Genomic DNA, 21747 nt, shown 5'->3' on the forward strand with positions numbered 1-21747 from the left:
CCAAAAAAAATCTCCGACAGTTTTTATCCCGTTTGGACTCCGTCTGATATGGATTTACTGCGAAACAAAAAACATGCAACAAACAAGAACTGGCACTGGGCATTGGATCAATATGTTAGTCCCCAAAAATAGTATAACAGTTGCCAAAAATATATGAAAGTTGTATAATATTGGCATGAAAAATCAAAAATTATAGATACGACGGAGGCGTATCAGCATCCCCAAGCTTAATTCCTGCTCGTCCTCGAGTAGGTAAATGATAAAAAAGATAATTTTTGATGTGGAATGCTACCTAGCTTAATCTTGATCACATATCTAATCATGGCATGAATATTAGGACACGAGTGATTGAAATCAATAATCTATCATTTGATATTAAGACAATAATACTTGAAGCATACTAACCAAGCAATTATGTCTTATCAAAATAACATAGCCAAAGATAGCTCATCCCTACAAAATCATATAGTCTGGCTATGCTCCATCTTCACCACACAAAGCATTCAAATCATGCACAACCCCGATGACAAGCCGAGCAATTGGTTCATACCTTTTAACGCGCTTCAGCCTTTTCAACCCTCACGCAATACATGAGCGTAAGCCATGGACATAGCACTATGGATGGAATAGAATATGATGATGGAGGTTGTGTGGAGAAGACAAAAAGGAGAAAGTCTCACATCGACGCGGCTAATCGACGGGCTATGGAGATGCCCATCAATTGATGTCAATGTGAGGAGTAGGGATTACCATGCAACGGATGCACTAAGAGCTATAAGTGTATGAAAGCTCAAACTGGAAACTAAGTGGGTGTGCATTCAACTTGCTTGCTCATGAAGACCTCGGGCATTTGAGGAAGCCCATCATCGAAATATACAAGCCAAGTTCTATAATGAAAATTCCCACTAGTATATAAAAGTGATAACTCAAGAGACTCTCTATATGAAGAACATGGTGCTACTCTGAAGCACAAGTGTGGTAAAAGGATAGTAACATTGTCCCTTCTCTCTTTTTCTCTCATTTTTTGGGCCTTCTCTTTTTTTGGCCTTTCTCTTTTTTTTCTTTTTTTCTTTTTTTATTTTTTTCGTCCGGAGTCTCATCCCAACTTATGGGGGAATCATAGTCTCCATCACCCTTTCCTCACTGGGACAATTCTCTAATAATGATGATCATCACACTTTTATTTACTCACAACTCAACATTACAACTCGATGCTAGAACAAAGATATGACTCTATATGAATGCCTCCGGCAGTGTACCGGGATGTGCAATGATCTAGCATAGCAATGACATAAAAAAACGGACAAGCCATGAAAACATCATGCTAGCTATCTTACGATCATGCAACGCAATATGACAATAAATGCTCAAGTCATGTATATGATGATGATGGAAGTTGCATGGCAATATATCTCGGAATGGCTATGGAAATGCCATGATAGGTAGGTATGATGGCTGTTTTGAGGAAGATATAAGGAGGTTTATGTGTGATAGAGCGTATCATATCACGGGGTTTGGATGCACCGGCGAAGATTGCACCAACTCTTGAGGTGAGAAAGGGCAATACACGGTAGTAAAGAGGCTAGCAATGATGGAAGGGTGAGAGTGCGTATAATCCATGGACTCACATTAGTCATAAGAGAATTCATATACTTATTGCAAAAATTTATTAGCCCTCGAAGCAAAATACTACTACGCATGCCCCTAGGGGGATAGATTGGTAGGAAAAGACCATCGCTCGTCCCCGACCGCCGTTCATAAGGAAGACAATCAATAAATACCTCATACTCCAACTTCGTTACATAACGTTTCACCATACGTGCATGCTACGGGACTTGCAAACCTCAACACAAGTATTTCTCAATTTCACAATTACTCAACTAGCACGACTCTAATATCACCACCTTTATATCGCAAAACTATTGCAAGGAATCACACATATCATATTCAGCGATCTACAAGTTTTATGTAGGATTTTATGACTAACCATGTGAATGACCAATTCCTGTCAACTCTCTGAATGGATATAAGTGAAGCAAGAGAGTTTAATTCTTTCTACAAAAGATATGCCCACACTCTAACAAATATAAGTGAAGCAAAAGAGCATTCTACAAATGGCGGTTTTCTATGTGAAGAGAAACAGACAATCCAAACTTCAAATGATATAAGTGAAGCACATGAAGCATTCTATAAAGCCATACTCAAAAGATTTAAGTGAAGTGCAAAGAGCATTCTAGAAATTAACCAAGGACTATCTCATACCAGCATGATGCATAAAAGAAAAATGAAAACTAAATGCAAAAGACGCTCCAAGATTGCACATATCGCATGAACGAAACAAATCCGAAAACATACCGATATTTGTTGAAGAAAGATGGGATGCCTTCCGGGGCATCCCCAAACTTAGACACCTGAGTCTCCTTGAATATTTACTTGGGGTGCCTTGGGCATCCCCAAGCTTGAGCTCTTGCCTCTCCTTCTTCTCCTCACACCGAGACCTCCTCGATCTTCGAACACTTCATCCACACAAAACTCAACAGAAAACTCGGTAAGATCCGTTAGTATAATAAAGCAAATCACTACTCTAAGTACTGTTGAAAACAAATTAATATTTTTTTGCATTGTAGCTACTATAATATAACTTTTCCATGGCTTAATCCACTGATATAAATCGATAGTTTCATCAAAACAAGCAAACTATGTATCAAAAAACAGAATCTGTCTAAAACAGAACAGTCTGTAATAATCTGAACATTCACCATACCTCTGGTACTTCAAAAATTCTACCAAAATTAGGAAAATAAAAAATGTGTATAGAAAGACAGTGCAAAAAGTTTCAGAACCATTTGACATTCCAGTAAAAAAATGTAAAATCGCGCACTACAGCCAAAGTTTCTGTCCTGCATCGTACAAACCAACAAGCAAAGTAAACATCCTAAAGGCAAATCTTGGCACATTATTTTTATTTTTAAACCTTATAAAAGCACACAACAGAAATAAATGACTCTCTAAAACTTCCGGGTTGTCTCCCTGGCAGCGCTTTCTTTAAAGCCATTAAGTTAGGCATATAGTGCTCAAGTAATGGATCCACCCGGATCCCGAGGTATATCAAAGCCAATTTAAATCAACAATGATTTGTAATTTATTAGTGAGCACAAAGTAATATAAATCATGTAATGATGAAGTCCAACTCTCTTCCGATGCATCGGCATGTCATAAAAGAACAATTCATGCACACAAAGTAAAGGCCAATGCATAGTATAAACAGTTTCTTGCAATTTTTTCGTGTTGGAGACATAAAGAGGCGGAGATGTAGTTCCTCTCTCATAATAATTGCAAGTAGGAGCAGCAAGCACATGCATATTATATCTATCAAAATCATCATGTGCAATAGTAAAGCGCAACCCATCAATATAATCCTTAATAAGGGTAAACTTCTCTGGTATAATGTAGTTGTGAGAATTCAAAAAGATAATAGGACTATCATGCGTGGGTGCAATAGCAACAATTTCATGTTTAACATAAGGAACTATAGCGAATTCATCTAGCATAGTTCATATTGGCATCTTGGCCACAAGCATAGCAAGTATCATCAAAAGGGGATATTTCAAAAGAATCAACAGGATCATAACAATCATCCTTCGGTAAGAGCGAAGGGACATTAAATAATGTATGAGTTGGAGAGTTACTCTCATTAGAAGGTGGGCACGGGTAGCTAATCCGATCTTTCTCCTTTTGTTCTTCGCTCTCCTCATCATCTTTTTCATCCAATGAGATCACAATTTCATCAATTTCTTCTTACACGTTAGGAGTGCCAGGTGCATGGCACTCCGACCCAGACGTTTTTCGATGGCAATTCTAACCACACAAAGATGGCAATTTTCCGGTCAAACGCAACAGATTTCGACCAAAAATAAATTGAAGAACAAAAGTTGTCATGCTTGCCAACTAAATTTGCCATCCTCGCATAATTAAACTTGCCATCGAAAACGTTTATAGTTGCCATATGCTCGTACACGTATGGCATTTATCAGGGTCCAAAAGAAAGGCTTGAGAGACAACACTTATCAGGGTCCAAAAGAAAGGCTCAAGGAACATAACAAGGAACTGGTACAGACCCATGAATGAAAATCCCGCGACTGATGCAGAAATGGACAATTCTTGACAAATTTCCACGGAGTTTAGGGAATGCGCCATTTATAAGCCCACTTATTGGTCTAACAGTTCAAGAAAGTTTTTTACCGGAAAAATGAACTATCGAGCTACTAAACGGGCCTTGCGGCACCATTTACATCCCAAGCATAGTTCCTGTAAAATTCATGTGTTCCAAACAGACCATGAAGACGACACAACAAGCCGACCGGAGAAATTTAGGCCATACCAGCATCAGGATTACGATGAAGTTCTTCTTCACCCAACAAAGTGTTTTGTTTGGGTATGTGTTACGCCAGCAACAGCAGGTTAGGCAACTCAATGAGAATGCACAACAAACTAGTAGCAACGAGGATTTAAGTTTAGTTCCCACATTCGGCACATGGTAGAGCAAACGTAATGAACTGAAACATCCGGCAAATCATCGAATTAACAACATCCTAACTTACAACATTATAAGCTCATAAACCCCAGCTTTTCGACTAAGTAAGGCTGATGGGTACCATTGACTAAGTAAGCACACAACAACCCCCCAATTCAAGCTCAAACTGGCTGGCATTGCCATGGGGCCGCACGGCACGGTGGTTTTCGGTTGCTTCAATTTTTCGCAGCTTCATGTTCCACTTCGTCCCAGCGGTATATGCTGCCATCCTTGCTGCAGGCAACGATCGTGCTGAAGAATGGAAGAAAAGAAGAAGAGTGACACACAATTCTCATGCGCCAACACCAAAACCAGACTTGAAAGAAGAAAAACTATGATGGATGCACATAGCACGCATGAGAGGCTATATCCATAAAAGTACAGGATCAGAGGTGGCGAACGGAACATGGTGATGTACCTTCCATCAAACGACACTGCTGTCTGCCTTATTGTAATTTTGCATTGCGGACTACTCAGCCTGGAAATTATCAGTGTGTACATGCAGGAACATACAAGTTAATAGCTAGCACCACCACAACATGCAGGGGAGGAGAAACTGGGAATAGCTGAACTTGCTTGGTTAAACTTACATGGTAATTAGCTCAGGAGGGCACGTCTGCACATCCCACACATAGATTTTGCCTTCACGGTTGCCTGTTTACGAGCAAACGATTAACCACAAGAGTTATACATTTTGAATTTCATCTAACCCTGATCAGGTGCATGTAGATGAGTTCGTTTACGAGCAAACGATTAGCCACAGGCATGTTTTCTACAAATATCAGTTTTTCACGTGTATAAGTACGGCCATCCTCAGAAACTTGTTGACAATCACATAAGTACAATACATAAATATGTCCGCAGATAATAATTTCAATATAAAGTGTTACCTATTGCTAATTGATTGAAGTGAAAATCACATGAAAATTTGATAAACCAAATGTCACAATCGGGCACAGGGTACTTCTGAAGAACATCAATGCTATCTCCCTAATAATAAACATTGATTGAGTCTCCGGGTTCACCGTCACGGTAGTTTTCCATTAAAGCCCTTGTGTTTTTCGGTTCTGAAACCCGCAGTCCAGCAAATAAGAAAAAAATTGTTTTGCACTGCTGCTTCGTGGCGAGTCCGCGGCCCGCCGAGACCCAGGTCAGGCCCTGGGAAACCCATCCAGGCCCAAGCCAATCCGAGCCGCGCCTGTACGCAACCGCTTCCCCGAGCTCCCTCCTACGCCCGACCGCACCAGCCACACCTCCTCCACCTCGCCTCACCACCGGCGAGGGATTGAAACAATAAGGAAGAAAAGAGAGGGATTTCGGGTGTGACAAAGAAAAATAAGAAACAAAAGAATAAATAAGGAATAAAATGAGGAAGGATATAAAATGAAAGAATGAAACCCGTAAAAATAGAAGGAAACAATAAATAAAAAGAAAGGGGAATTAAGTTGAGAGAAGGAAAGCTTCCATGCGCAAGACGAGGGACAGACTCGAGAACAAGACATCTGGACACATAAAAATTAGAGAAGAGGAAGAATATATAAAAACATGTTCTTCATGGACGCATTTTGAGTTGTTTAGAAAAACATTCGTACAAGTTTTTTTATGGAACATGCATACAAGTTGAGCTTACGTGAGCACTTAAAAAATTAGATGCCTTTGCACTAGAAAAAGAAACTTAGATCGTGGTCAATCAAGATTTTGTGTTGTTCAAAAAAATTAATGGGCTGCACTAACACACGATTTACACAACATCACCCAGGGAGGACATGACAATAGCAAGCAATCGGATCATCATCACATGCGCAGCCGGTCTCACACATTAAGTGGCGTGGGAGATCTTTGGACAACACTTCTAATATTTATTTTGTTACTCGTGCGGTAGTGTGGAGGATTTCAAGGAGCTTGTTTATGTCGTCATGTCTGGTGATAGGTCATGGGGAAAGGGGTAGGAGGAGGAAGTATTGAGCCATTGCGTTAGTGAAGTGACATTTTTTGTCTCCCGTTGCAATGCACGGGCATTTGTGTGCTAGTCCTGCATATGGAATGAAGAATCACTTCAGATGAAGGCACATAGTATGGCCGGCATCATTTTTATAAACAAAGGAGCACAACCAGAACTAGTTTGGATCAGTACAAAAGTATAATTTGTTAAGCCCTATAGTTCTTTAAAAGTAAAACTGCATCACCTCGCCGTGACCCTGCTCTTTTGTTTTTGGCTCCCACAGAACAATTTCATTTTCGACACTCTGCAAGTTCAAGGCGAAGCAGATCAGATGTTCTCATCCTTCAGGAAATAATTAAACCAGCATTGAGAAACAGGTGGCAGCACTAATCTTTGATATAAAAAGAGACTGTAAAGTATGATATTACAGGTTTCAGGTATAGTCTGAAATTTTGCACCAGTAAGCATTCTAGCACTGTGTTCACACTAATTCGTCTCTCCTACAAAAATGAGCAATTTACCTTCGACAGGATGAAGTCACCAAGCCACCTAGTACAGTCAACATAGTTAGAATGCACCACGCAAGTCATAAGCTGAAAGGGGATAGATCAGCACGATGCTGAGAGGGTTAAGAACAATACTAAAAGTTTGCATAATAACAGGTTCAAAGATAAGAGATACTTAACATACCGGAAATTGGACAACTTTTGTTGGAAATTTTGATGGAAGGTCAGTCCATGTAAAGGATTTCTTCACGTATGGCGAAAATTCTATGACAACATTAACAAACCATGTCAGTTATCAGCAGTAATAAAATGTAAATAGGAAGCAAGATTGATGAAATGGTTCGCTAACCTTTCATTGACCATATTTTAACTGTATTATCCATGCCACAACTGGCAATTCGGTGCACATCAGAAGGGTGGAAGTCCTGATATGACGGAAGTATGAATGAAAGGACAGTTAGTGCCGAGATAACATGTTTTATTTTTCAGTGATACTAACTAAAATTTGATCCCCTCAATAATGCCAGTAGCTGGAAGACATGTTTTAACTATATTTAGAGTGTGTTCGGATTTAGTCCAAGCTATCCTTGACAAATATTTGGCTAGCTATAATTTGGGTGAAGATTTTGCTAGCCCATAATTTGTCCAACATTGGTAAGAAAACTGAACTAGGGTGGCCAAACGAGCATTGGCATGCCAGAAAATTGGCCATGATCCTAACAATGACCAAGTTTTTGATTATGAACAAAATATTGGTAGGGTAGCTTTTGGACACAATCCAAACATATCTTCGGGCAGTGAAGTGAGTGGTAATATAAAACAATGTCACTATAGGAGGTAGGTGTAACTTACAACACTCAATACATCATGACGGTGACCTCCTCCTCCAGCAAAAATCAAGATGCAGATCCCTGTATGGACATTCCATAGCCTAACAGACTCGTCCTATAAGGCCATATAAACTGCGTCAGAAAGGTAAAAGGCATAGGTATATCCAGCATCACACCAGGTTATCTGCCAACCTTGCTTGCAGAAATGAAGAGCGAAGGATTCAATGGTTGAGTTCTGATCTCATTTATTGAACCACCATGGCCAATAAAACTCTGCATGATTTATAAGACGAAATAAGAAACGTACTCCACGTTCGTAATCATTAGTTTAGGATATTGAATCATCATATATATGCCCAATTTCATTACTACCTCAGAAGAATAGATCTGCTAGGTTGTATCCATCCGTCCTAAAATAAGTGTCTCAACTTTGTAAAGTTGAGACACTTATTTTGGGATGGAGGGAGTACATGTTTTCACCATGCTAGACATACTAAAGTATTTGACATCTACAATCTCTTTCGGAGAAAAATAAGCTACTGCATAGCAGAAACACAACTTTTCCTAAAATTCCAAATCATCATCTCGAATGACAATACAGGGAAACCAACAATTATCAAATAAGTAACTGTTTTCAGAAAGGACATCAAATAAGCAGCTGAATAGTAGATTGATGCAAGTGAAACTTCATCCATCTTGGCCACAATAACGAAGTAGAAAACTCTGGCACTATTATACCTTAAACAACTTCCCGGTGGCACAGTTGATGACCCGAATGACCATATTGGTTCCTGCTGCCACTAGCAGTGGTGTGCTGCGAAGGTCAGAAACCCAGCTCAGAGTGTAGAATGACTGAGCATCCTGAGATAAGATGCAGACCTCATCAGCCTCAGAGAAAGTACAACTAATATAATAAACTGAAGATTCTAGAGATTGTAATGGAGCTTACGTCCGCATCAATGTATGCTTGCAGAACAGCCAAGTTACCGTCGGGGAGGCCACGGTACGTCGTCACCTGCAAGATCAACACGATTAAGAACATTCCCAAATCTAAAGACAGAGCAAAGATCGAGCGAGCGGGCAACCACAAAAGGCTTACACGATTGCCGCCGGCGGTGGCGAAGACGTCGTAGTAGCGGGCGTCGATGAAGTTGAAGCTGATGGCGTAGAGCGGATGCATGCCCTCAGTGTGCTTGCTGCAGAGCTTGAACTCCCGGCTCCCGCTGGGCACCAGCGACCCCACCGCCGCATCGCACCCTAAACCCTGCACCGGGCGCAGGCTCGCCATGGGCGCCGGGAGAGGCTGGGGCTCTGGCGCCTCCTCCTCCTCCACCGCCGCCTTCCCCTTCCCCTTCCCCCTACCCTTCCTCTCGGCCAGCGCTTTCGTGGCAGCGGCGGCGGTGGCTTGGGCGGGTGGGATGGGGCGGCGCTGTGACCTCCGGCGCGTGTCGACCTCAGGCGTTGTCGTCGCGCTTCAGAGTTGAGAGATTTGGGGTTTAAGCACCGCGCAGAAATCAGATTTACATTTTCTTCTTGTGAAAATCAAATTAGGAAAGAATCAAGTGGATATTACAAAACTTTGCTGTATCAATAAAAGCAATTAATCGGGCATCTGCAGTTTACACTTGGATTTACATCTTCCATTTTTGAAGAAAGAGGGGATGCCTTCCGGGGCATCCCAAGCTTAGACGCTTGAGTCTCCTTAAATATTTACTTGGGGTGCCTTCGGCATCCCCAAGCTTAAGCTCTTGCCTCTCTTTCTTCTTCTCACATCGAGACTTTCTCGATCATCGAACACTTCATCCACGCAAAACTTCAACAGAAAACTCGGTAAGATCTGTTAGTATAATAAAGAAAATCACTATTTTAAGTACTGTTGCAAACAAGTTCATATTTTGTTTTTGCATTGTTTCTACTGTAATATAACTTTTTCATGGCTTAATCCACTGATATGAATCGATAGTTTTATCAAAACAAGCAAACTATGCATCAAAAACAGAATCTGTCTAAAACAGAACAGTCTGTAATAATCTAAACATTGATCATACTTCTGATACTTGAAAAATTCTACTAAAATTAGTAAAAATAAAAAGTTTGTATAGGAAGACAGTGCAAAAAGAATCAGAACCGTTTGACGTTCCAACTAAAAATGTAAAATTGCGCACTACAGCCAAAGTTTCTGTCCTGCACCGTACAAACCATCAAGCAAATGTAAACATCCTAAAGGCAAACGTTGGCACATTATTTTTATAATACAATTAAATTGTACAAGGGGATAATTATTTTTTGTTGAAAAGTTTCTGTAATCAAGATTCATGAAGTTTCAGTGAGCATGAACAAAGTTCAATGAGCTCTCCCACTTCAACAATGCTTGTCTTTCTCATTTTCATTTTCTTTTTTAAAAAAGTTTTGGGTTCCCTTCTTTATTTTTGTTGTTTTTAAACTATATGACAGCACTTAACAGAAATAAATGACTCTCTAAAACTTCTGGGTTGTCTCCCTGGCAGCGCTTTCTTTAAAGCCATTAAGTTAGGCATATAGTGCTCAAGTGGCGAATCCACCCGGATCCCAAGGTATATCAAAGCCAATTTTAATTAACAATGATTTGTTATTTAGTAGTGAGCACAAAATAACATATATCATGCAACAACGAAGTCTAACTCTCTTTCTATGCATCGGCATGTCATAATAGAACAATTCATGCACACAAAGTAAAGGCCAATGCATAGTATAAACAATTTCTTGCAATTTTATCGTGTGGGAAACATAGAGATGTGGAGATATAGTTCCTCTCTTATAATAATTGCAAGTAGGGGCAGCAAGCACATGCATATTATATCTATCAAAATCATCATGTGTAACGGTAAAAGGCAACCCATCAATATAATCCTTAATAAGTGCAAACTTCTTCGATATAGTGTAGTCGGGAGAATTCAAAAATATAACAGGACTATCATGCGTGGGTGCAATAGCAACAATTTCATGTTTACATAAGGAACTATAGAAAGTTCATCTCCATAAGTATAATTCATATTGGCATCTTGGCCACAAGCATAGCAAGTATCATCAAGAAGGGATATTTCAAAAGAATCAACGGGATCATAGCAATCATCCTTCGGTAAGCACGAAGGGAAATTAAATAATGGATGAGTCGAAGAGTTACTCTCATTAGAAGGTGGGCACGGGTAGCTAATCCACTCTTCCTCCTTTTGTTCTTCGCTCCCCTCCTCATCTTTTTCATCCAATGAGCTCACACTTTCATCAATTTCTTCTTCCATAGACTCCTGCAAAATATTAGTCTTTTCTTGGACAGCGGAGACTTTCTCAATAAGCGCATTAATATAGGAATTATATTCATAATTATCATAGCAATATTTCAATATAGCCAAATTTTCAGGCCTATAAACATCATCATCAAAAGCTTTATACTTTTCAAACAAAGATTCAATTTCATAAGCACCCTTAAAAGCAACAAATTCTTCTATTTGTTCCACATCATAGTAATCATATATACCATTAGCATAAGAAGCTAAGGTTTCATTATCATTAAATTTGCATGAAAAGGGAAGGTGTGGAGCCTTCATCCTGGAGCAACAAGTATAATCATAAATCAAGCATACTTGCTGAGCATACCACTTCAATATATAAATTTGATCCCATAATAGTTTCCCTTTTTGTGTCAAGCGATAATCCCTAAGATATTCACGTTGATCCACGTTACTCCCATTACCAAATTGAATGGGGTTTTCTCAGGATTATCAAAGTAGTACATAATTTCTATCACATAACGAGCATCGAGGGTTTTAGAAGGTTCTTCATCTCCATGAGTAGCAAGTATATACCTATACTAATTACAGACTCCCAAGAAATTACCATGTTAATTAGAAATTACTGGCCGTTCATCTAATGGGACCGAGTTATAACGGTGGAGATCCATCCACATAATCCTTGCAATCTAAGAAAAACCCAATCTAGGCTCACGTAAAAAATACCAATCTAGGCTCATGTAAAAAAACAATTGAGGCTAGCCATAACAAGGGAAATTACCACATTAATTAGAAATTACCGGCCGTTCATCTAATAGGACCGAGTTATAACGGTGTAGATCCATCCACATAATCCTTGCAATCTAAGAAAAAACCAATCTAGGCTCACGTAAAAAAAAACCAATCTAGGCTCACGTAAAAAAAACAATTGAGGCTAGCCATAACAAAAACCAATCTATCGTACTATACTACTATAAAATTTCAGGATCGATCTATCCATAGGGAATCCTCACGCAATATTTTTCTTCCTATATGCCTTCTCCCTCCCTTCGATCCTCCAATGTATTCTTCTTCTTATCCAAGAAGTCTGTCTCCGATCGATCCTGACATTTAATAGGTATAGAAGCCAGCCCTTCTTCACCCCTCTCGATGCAGTTATCCATTACGACCTATTGTGCTGGAACTACCAGGGCCGCAGCGGCGAACAAGAGATTATCCCCAAGCTGTCTGAGCAATTGTACTATTATTAATGGTATTGATGAAAGAGAAACGTGTTGAACAGGAAACATTGATGCGGATGAATACAAAACTCGATTGAACATCTAGAGGAGGTTGAGGAGGACAGCGACATGACAAGGGCCATGGCTTTGTGGAGGGAAGAGGCGGCCGCTGGCTGGCTGCTCCTCGCGTGGCTGGACCCAATGAAAGATCAGCGAACATTGCGTGAGTTCGTGCTTCTCCTCGCTTGAGGAAGGTCAACAGAGAAAATCTGGGGCAGAGGGTGCGGGACGAGATTGCACAGAGGATTGGGTACAAGATGTTGTTGCTCCTTGCTGCAGGAGGGTAGGAGGATCGACGAAGGAGGTTGAGGCGGATGGGATGGGGGAGGAAGAACTGGCGTTGGGCATATTCTGCTGCAGGTCACTGCGGTAAGGGATATCGATTTTGATGGGCCTCAGAATCAACTGTGAATAGCGAAACACATGTATCAGTTTGCCATATGGTTGTAATCAGACCACGAGCCAAAATCTGCGAAACAAACACAACCTTCATGGCCATAGTCAATCGAACATAAGTACGTAATTGTCACTGTTTCGTCTATCTAGATATCTCAACATCATCTTGCGACGCTGCGAGGTGAATATTACTTATGGTTTAGCCGTTTAGGCCATTGATCTGGCCATGTACACTGGCCAGCAGCGAAGGACAGTGATTAGATTCCCAACTGATTGTGGTCATCTTCCAACCCAGATGCATAAAGCCATGAACTCGCATTATACAACTTATATAGGGATGGCATTACCGTGGCTTCCATGTTCTTGATTACATCGATGGTGATTATCCTCTCAGCGCTCTTCATACCCCTTGGAGTCTGGGCAATTTCCTATGCCTACTGGAGTCCAAGATCAACAAAGATGTCAGCAAGTCTGATTCAACAAAACCAGAAGCCGCGACTTCACAGAGAGCAGCGTATGTAATGAGGTCAGGCATGCCGTGTCAGGGGGGAAATCCTATTTGGTTTAGAACTTTCTTAGTGTTATTCTTGGTAGACTAACTAAGATTGAGGATAACATAGTAAGATACACACTTGCCTCCATTATCCCAGTATGTTGATTTCATGTCAACCGAGAAGGAGGCACTAGGAATTACATGGCAGATACCATATATATTGAAAACATGAGCCATGGAAACAAGGCAAGAAAAATTATTTTTCCTGTAATCTAATAAAGGATGAGTAGGCCTTTCATTGAAGAGCTTTTATATGGTTCATGTATGAAGAAGGAGCAAATGAGAATGAACATTATAGTCACACGATTAATCGGTGGATCATGGTGTTCGGCAATATACCAGGCTAATTGATGTTCGAGAGTACGTACGGAAAATGACTTGATGGAAGTAAACAACATGGCAGCAAGGTGACTGGATTTTCCCTTTTTTTGGCAACTCATTTACATTTATTTCAAATAAGTTACCAATGACATGCGAAAAAGAAGGACAAATCTTATGTTCTCTAGGTATGCACATTTTTCATGCTTTCGTGTTTCTTTTTCTTGTGCTTCAATCGGTGGTAGCAATGTCCATCGAGACCAGATTTATTTTAATCTATGGGGCAACATGTTCCAGAGTATATCATTTTTTTTGCGGGATATATCGTTATTAATTGTGCGCTAACACAAACAATTGCCCAGTTACATATTAAGTGGTGTCACTAGCTTAGTGTCCATGGGGAGCCTAAGTTGCCGCCTGTTAGCAGACCGAAGCCCTTCGGTAACCACCTGAACTTTGCCATGCTCCTGAGGTATGGCGTACACTGCTGCATGTTTCCTGTATGGTATAATCTTCACTTTTTTCTACGAAGTTGTCTATATTCTAAATATCTTATTTTCTATTGAAGTGACAGAGGATGAGAGGATGATGAACCAACGACCAAGCCTATAGGATTTGGCAAGCATAATAGTATCAAATTTTAGTTACGCATGATGATTCATGAATTTATAACACGATCATAGTTATGCGAATTTTGTATTAGCTACCACATATATTGATATAATTAATTTTTTAGTAATATCAGTTTTTCAAAATATATTTGTACATGTACTTCGAATGTACAAAATAAAGGCCATACCATAGTTAAATTGAAATAGTTAAAAAAAGTTCAAAACATATTAAATAATATATTATAAGGATTGAAATGGAAATCCTATGCGCTACACCATGACATGTCTGCATCAATTATACAATTAATTCTTCTATGTATATTAAATTATTAATAAAAAAGGATGACCATGTTTCAACTGACTAACCAAAAAAATATGCATTTAATGTTATATGCACCTCTCTCCATTTCTAACTAGCCCGTGCGAATGCACCGGTGGACGACTAGTACACCTAATTTTTTTTGGTATTTCGTGTTCCATATCCATAACTAAAGATAAAAAACAACTAAAAACATCAAATAAAAATTACTTAGTGATAAAGCAAACAAGCACACACGAGAATATTCACCCCACGCTATTGCTCCCCGGCAACGGCGCCAGAAAAAGGTCTTGATAACCCACAAGTATAGGGGATCACAACAGTTTTCAATAAGTAAGAGTGTCGAACCCAACGAGGAGCTAAAGGTAGAACAAATATTCCCTCAAGTTCTATCGACCACCAATACAACTCTACGCACGCTTGTCGTTCGCTTTACCTAGAACAAATATGAAACTAGAAGTACTTTGTAGGTGTTGTTGGATAGGTTTGCAAGAATATAAAGATCACGTAAATAAAAGGTAGGGGCTGTTTAGGTAAAGACACAACTAAGTTAGTTTTAGTAAAGAGCTTTTTGTTACGAGAAAGTTATTTGTCCCTAGGCAATCGATAACTAGACCGGTAATCACTATTTTGCAATTTTATTTGAGGGAGACGCATAAGCTAACATACTTTCTCTAGTTGGATCATATGCACTTATGATTGGAACTCTAGCAAGCATCCGCAACTACTAAAGGTCATTAAGGTAAAACCCAACCATAGCATTAAAGTATCAAGTCCTCTTTATCCCATACGTAAACAACCTACTTACTCGGGTTTGTGTTTCGGTCACTCACGCAACCCACTATAAGCGAATCATGAACGTATTGCAACACCCTACAGCGGGGATCCCTCACACTTGCGCGACACAGAGAGCACCATAGGACAGCACCAATAATAAAACATGCAACTCAAACCAATCTTGATCATCAAATAGCCCATAGGACAAAACGGATCTACGCAAACATCATAGGATAGCTATACATCATTGGGAAATAATATATAGCGTTGAGCACCATGTTTAAGTAGAGATTACATCGGATAAGAAAGAGGTTACACCGCTGCATAAAGGGGGGAAGAGTTGGTGATGAAGGCGGTGAAGTTGTTGGTGAAGATTGCGATGATGATGATGGCCCCCGGTGACACTCCGGTGCCACCGGAAGCGAGGGGGAGAGAGAGCCCCCTCCTTCTTATTCTTCCTTGACCTCCTCCATAGATGGGAGAAGGGTTTCCCCTCTGGTCCATGGCCTCCATGGCGTGGGATGGGCGAGAGCCCCTCCGAGATTGGATCTGTCTCTCTGTCTCTCTGTTTCTGCTTCTCAGATTCTACCTTTTCACCGTTTCTTATATTCTCGGAGATCCGTAACTCCGATTAGGCTGAAATTTTAACAGGATCTCTATCCGGATATTAGCTTTCTTGCGGCGAAAGAAGGGCATCAACCGCCTTACGGGGTGGCCACGAGGGTCAGGGGCGCGCCTGCCCCCCCTGGGGCGCGCCCCCTGCCTCGTGGCCCCCTCGACCATCGTCTCGCGTTGATTTCACTTCCCAAAAATCACATATATTCCAAAAAAATCTTCGTCCGTTTTTACCCCGTTTGGACTCCGTTTGATATGGATTTTCTGCGAAACAAAAAACAGGCAACAAACAGGAACTGGCACCGGGCACTGGATCAATATGTTAGTCCCAAAAATTGTATAAAAAGTTGCCAAAAGTATATGAAAGTTGTAGAATATTGGCATGGAACAATCAAAAATTATAGATACGATGGATACGTATCACGCACCATGTCCATAAGTGTACGGTTGCGCCTTTCAGCTACTCCATTTTGTTGAGACTCGCCCGGCATTGAATACTGGGCTACTATGCCAGTATCTTGCAAGAACTTCACAAAAGGTCCAGGGACTTGGCCATATGGAGTGTGCCGACCGTAGTACTCTCCCCCACGGTCGGACCTTACTATATTTATTCTTTTATCATGTTGATTTTCAACTTTAGCTTTGAATATTTTAAATTTATCGAACGCTTCAGATCTTTCTTTGATTGGATAAATATAACCATAGCGAGAGTAATCATCTATGAATGTTATGAACGAGTCATATCCTTCCACACTTTTCACCGGAAATGGTCCACAAATGTCAGTGTGGATGATTTCTAGTGTTCTTGTGCTATGGATTGCACCTTTTTTGATTTGTTTTATGTACTTTCCTTTAATGCAATCTATGCATTGTTCTAAGTCTGAGAATTCTAACGCAGGAAGAATTTCACTTTTGACTAATCTTTCTATTCTCCCTTCGAAATATGGCCCAAGTGACAGTGCCATAATTTCGATGAGTCGAATGTTCTCTTTCTTTTCTTTAATTCTTTGTTGGACGCGGAAACATGTTCATTCACATTGCATATAGAATGCACTTTTTCACGAAGTGATAACAAATAAAGCTCATCGTGTAGTAAAGCATCACCCACATAAGCATTATTATACCATATGGCACACTTGCCATGTCCAAAATAACACTGATAATTTTCTTTGTCCAAACATGAAACGCTAATTAAGTTTTTATTACATGAAGGAACATAAAGAACATCTCTAAGTAGAAGCTTGAATCCATCAGCTAACTCCAAGGAGATGTCGCCGACAGCTTCAACTTCCGCTTGAATTCCATTTGCTACCTCAATGCCTCTTTCTCTTCTTAGCATAGCCCGGGTCGAATGGAATCCCTGTAAACAATTTGCAACATGAACAATTGCTCCTGAATCAATCCACCAAGTAGATTTTGAAAACTGTGTGTACAAGGATTCATTAACTAAGAAACAATGTTGTTATCTTGCTTTGCCATTAAGGACTTCAGCCAAACAGGGTAGTCTTTCTTGTAATGCCCGGTCTGCTTACAGTGGAGACAAGTGTCTTTGTCCACTGGTAAAGGCTGTTGCTGACGCTGATGCTTATAGGGAGCTTTCCCTTGTGGCTTTGAAGGAGACCTTTTGTTGTTTTGATTGTAATTCTTTTTCTTGTGACCCTTCACATAGTTGAGTGTACCACCATGTGAGGCTTTGAGTCTGTCCTCTTCTTGGACACACATTGCTATTGTCTTTTCAATGTCCCATGTTCCAGGTGACATATTGTAGTTCACAACAAAAGCTTCAAACTCCTTTGGCAGTGAAGCCATGACCAGGTGGACCAGGAGCTTTGGTTTGATTTCCAGATCCTCATCCATGGGCTTTAGCTTTGATGCCATATTGCTCATCCTGAGGATGTGCTCTCTTATGCCATGACTACCACCTGTGTAGCGTTCTGTCACCAGTTGCTCTAACACCTGGGTGGCATATATCTTTGAAGAGCCAGTGAACTGGCTCTTTATCTGTGAAAGCAACTCCCCTGCGGAAGTGCACTCTGCAATGGAGCCCACAAAGGTGCTCTCAATTGTATTCTTTATAAATGCCATGCACTTTTTGTTTGCATTGACCCACTTTTGGTTTTCTATGATGTATGACATCTCCAAAGGAGCATAATCTCCCCTCTTTTTAGCCCACGCAACATCATCATCAGTGGCCTCTCTTACTGGCTCTGTAGGTCTGACCGGCTGTGGTTCATCCAGAACCCAGTCCAGATCAACAAAAACAAAGGCCAGTTCAACTTTCTTCCTCTACTCAGTGTGATTGTCATCTCTGAGTGTCGGAACATCTTTTAGGAAACTTATCAAGTGAAAGCCTCCTGAAATCACAATTTTAAGTGACATCAGTATAACAATCATATGCATTAATCTAACGTTGGTCAAATTAAACATACAATTGTCTATGTAATTAAATATATATTACCGTTGGGCAAAATATTAGAAATAAATGCACCTTTAAATTTCAGTAATAAAACATGATCATGTTATTAACAAGGTTGGTCATAAAAATAACATAATCATATTCATTTTAATAATCACTTTAACATGCTCTTAAAAATAATACTATGTAAACTTTTATTTTCTTTGTAAAAGAGCACTAATTATTTACGCAGCGGAAAAACATGAATAAAAAAATCTATGAACTTTTTATTATTTACAGAAACTTTCTTTGACCGAATAAAAAATCATGAACTTTATTATTCTCTATATAAAATTCATGAACATTTCTTTTCAGAATTTGCATTTTACTTTTCAGAAACGCTCTATTTTTTGAACAATCAAAAAATATTTGAAACTTTTCTATTTACTTTTCAGAGACCTTTCTTTTTCTGGAAAATAAAAAATTAGCCGCAGCATAACCCAGCGCGCGTGGCCCTAAGAGGAAAAAGCCAGCCCACAGCCTGGCCTGCGTGCCGCCCGTGGCTGTGGCCTCGGCCCAGCGCCAGCGCGCGCTGCTGCCACCGGCCTCGTCCACTTTTGGCCCAGAAGGCCCGCAATGCTCTAGGGTTTAGATCTTTGTCGTCCATCGCAATCCGACGGTGCCTCGTGGCTTTCGCTGGATCAAAACCAGCATGCGACACAACGGAGGGGAAAACCCTCGTGCACTTCCCCCGTGCGCGCCGCTCTCCTCCCTTTTTCTCTCCGGGTGTTGCTGTCCCGCTCACCGGGCCGCCGTGCCGCGGTACCAGGCCGGCCGCCGGCCACCGGAGACGGGGCTGATAGCCACCGCTCCCGCAAGCTCTTCTCCCTCCCCCTTTTTCTCTTTGCGTGATCCTGTGGCAGAGAGAGAGGAGCCCGTCCTCCGATCTGTCTCCTCGCAGCGGGGTCGGGGCTCCGCCGGCCGGCGGCGGCGACAGCGCGCCACCGCGCCGCGCGAGCACCCTTTTCCCCTTCCCCTTCTTTTATTTTTATTTCCTTCTTCTCTCTATCCACCGAAGCAAGTGAGAGAGAGAGAGATCAGCGACGCCAACAGAGCCCTGCTCTGCTCCTTTGTGCGATACAACGACGCCTCCCCCGCCCCCCTTGCCGGTGCATGCGAGCTCCCGAAGGAGAGCGCGCCGCCGTCAAGCGGTTCGGTGGTGGTGCCCTTTGCCCCTTGCGGGGTAGTGTTCTTCATCCCGGATCCTCGGCGTGCCGATGCTATTCGGGATCGAGAGGAACGACGCGGCCGGAGTGGCGGCACAACTTTTCTTTGAGATTTCTTTGCCCTCTTTTTGCTGTTAGGGTTCTTTGGGGAGGGGAACTTTTTTTCTTTGTGACCTATATCAACCGAAAAATCCTATACCCAACCTGTCTGATACCATTGATAGATCACTGGATCGGTTAGGGTTAGGAATTCTCTGGTAGGCCTACCTTCTGCCTGACCAGACGAGCTCGATCCAGCGCTGGCCATGGTGATGTGGTGACGGCGGCGATGTCGACAGAGAGTGGATGGCGGCGGTGGTGGAGCTTCCCGTGAGCACAACGCTAACCCTAGATCGGTAGGGAGTGTTCGGTGGGGTTTGTGACAGCGATCAACCTCGTGAGTCGTGCCCCGACCCCCACCTCTGTTATATAGCGCGGGTCACAGGGGCCCACCAACCATGGTTTGGTTGGGCGCCCCCGATCAGGGCGCGAGTCAGGGGCCGTTCGACCCATTGGGTTCGAACGGGATAGAGATCAACCTAACACCTTCCATACGCTGGGGTGCAACGCGGAGCATCCCACCCATGTCACCGCTATGCTCCACACATGCATGATCGTCGGGCAGTCCTAGATGAGGTGCACCGAGCTCTCGAGGTTGCGCATGCATGGCAGAAATATCCGTTTGGCCATCCGCACCATTGTAGCCTGTCATTGCTCCACAGCCGATTCAGGTGGAGCAGCCACAGAAATATCTTGTTCTTGCCCGACGCCCACCCCTTCCATATGATCTTCTTGAAGCAGCAAGTGTTATTTCCGTCCAGCTAGACCTTGTATGCCGAGCTGTTGGAGTAGCGGCCCGAGCCGATGAGGTTCCACGAGATGGTGTCTCGAGTGTGCTGATCCAGCACCGGCGCCGCTGCCCGGAACTCCCTTGCCAGCATAGTGGCCTATTGTATGATGCCCTCCTCGTCGCTGTGCCTTAGGTCGAGGATCGACCTGCCCCCTGTAGTGCAACCCGCACCGTTCTATTCTTCCTGGTAGAGTGGTTGAACATCAGGGGGTAGGCGTCGCACATCGGGCGTCCCTCGAGCCAGCTGCAGTGCCAGAAGGTCATCGCGTCACCGTTGCTGATGGTGACCGTCGTTGATGCCGCGAAGAGGGCGCGATCGCCGTTGTTGCGGGGCATGCCGGTGCCCACCCATGGTCTCGCCGGCTTCCGCAAGCTCCACCAGAGCCATCTTAGCCGCAGAGCGTGTGGAAAGCGCGGTAGGTCATGGATGCCAAGGCCACAACTACTTTCCGGCTCCGTAATGAGCTTCCAAGCCACCTTGCATTTCCCTCCCGATACCTTCTCATCTTGCGCGCAGAGGAAACGGCGACGCGCCTTGTCGATGTCTTTGAAGAGTTTCTTGGGCGCCCGACGGACAGTGAGTGCGAAGGTTGGCATGGCCGAGAGGACACATCGCACCAAGACACGCCGTCTGGCTAGTGGCATGAGCCTGCCCTTCCACCCAGCCAACTACGTGCGAATTCTGTCAAGTATGAACCACCCTAGTCCTGCCTATCATGACAGGGAGGCCAAGATATCTGATTGGGAAGCCTGTTGTCTGCCCGCCACAATTCAAAAGGACGTCGCCAAGGTCTACGTCGTCGTAGCAGATGGGGACCACAGAGGATTTTGGCGGGCTGACACGCACCCCGTGGCCTCACCGAAGAGCTTGAGAACCTCCATCAGTGCGCCGATCTCCTCCCGGGGTGTGTTCGCGAAGATAATGGCGTCGTCAGCGTACAAGCTGACCCGTAGCCTTGCCGCGCTGCCCGGTATTGGCTGCAGGATCCCCGCACGCGCCGCCCGTACTAGTAGCCGATGCAGCGGGTCGATCACGATGATGAAGAGGAGGGGCGAGAGGGGGTCCCCCTGTTGCAACCCACAACGTGGAAGATGATCTCGCGGGGGGTGCCGCTCAGCAGGCAGGCCGATGCAGAGGTTTACAACAGGGAAGAGATCCAGTTTCTCTAGCACGCATTGAATCCCAGCCGCTGCATCAGATCGAGTAGATACTCCCATGAGACGCTATCAAAGGCCTTGGCTATGTTTAGT

General features: G+C 42.6%; 1 protein-coding gene across 1 annotated transcript; it reads right to left on the reverse strand.

Moving 5' to 3' along the window:
* Positions 1-4749: 4749 nt before the first annotated feature.
* LOC125518295 (polycomb group protein FIE1-like) lies at positions 4750-9317 on the reverse strand. Its single transcript, XM_048683182.1, has 13 exons — positions 8951-9317; positions 8801-8866; positions 8590-8712; positions 8044-8124; positions 7874-7966; positions 7371-7446; positions 7206-7285; positions 7037-7108; positions 6760-6819; positions 5464-5563; positions 5164-5227; positions 4992-5051; positions 4750-4825 (listed from the first exon to the last, which is right to left on the reverse strand). The coding sequence occupies exons 1-13, from the start codon at positions 9137-9139 to the stop codon at positions 4750-4752; spliced, it is 1140 nt and encodes a 379-aa protein (XP_048539139.1). The 5' UTR covers positions 9140-9317.
* Between the last annotated feature and the right edge of the window lie 12430 nt (positions 9318-21747).

Source organism: Triticum urartu, chromosome 7 (genome assembly GCF_003073215.2).
Source record: "Triticum urartu cultivar G1812 chromosome 7, Tu2.1, whole genome shotgun sequence".
Lineage (NCBI taxonomy): Eukaryota > Viridiplantae > Streptophyta > Magnoliopsida > Poales > Poaceae > Triticum > Triticum urartu.

Coding starts and splice junctions, on each gene's coding strand:
- LOC125518295 (XM_048683182.1), bottom strand. CDS start 9,139: ATGGCGAGCCTGCGCCCGGTGCAGGGTTTAGGGTGCGATGCGGCGGTG. Junction 7,109..7,205: donor CAAAAGTTGTCCAATTTCCG/GTATGTTAAGTA, acceptor ATCCCCTTTCAG/CTTATGACTTGCGTGGTGCA. Junction 5,564..6,759: donor AAGAGCAGGGTCACGGCGAG/GTGATGCAGTTT, acceptor GTTTATTATTAG/GGAGATAGCATTGATGTTCT.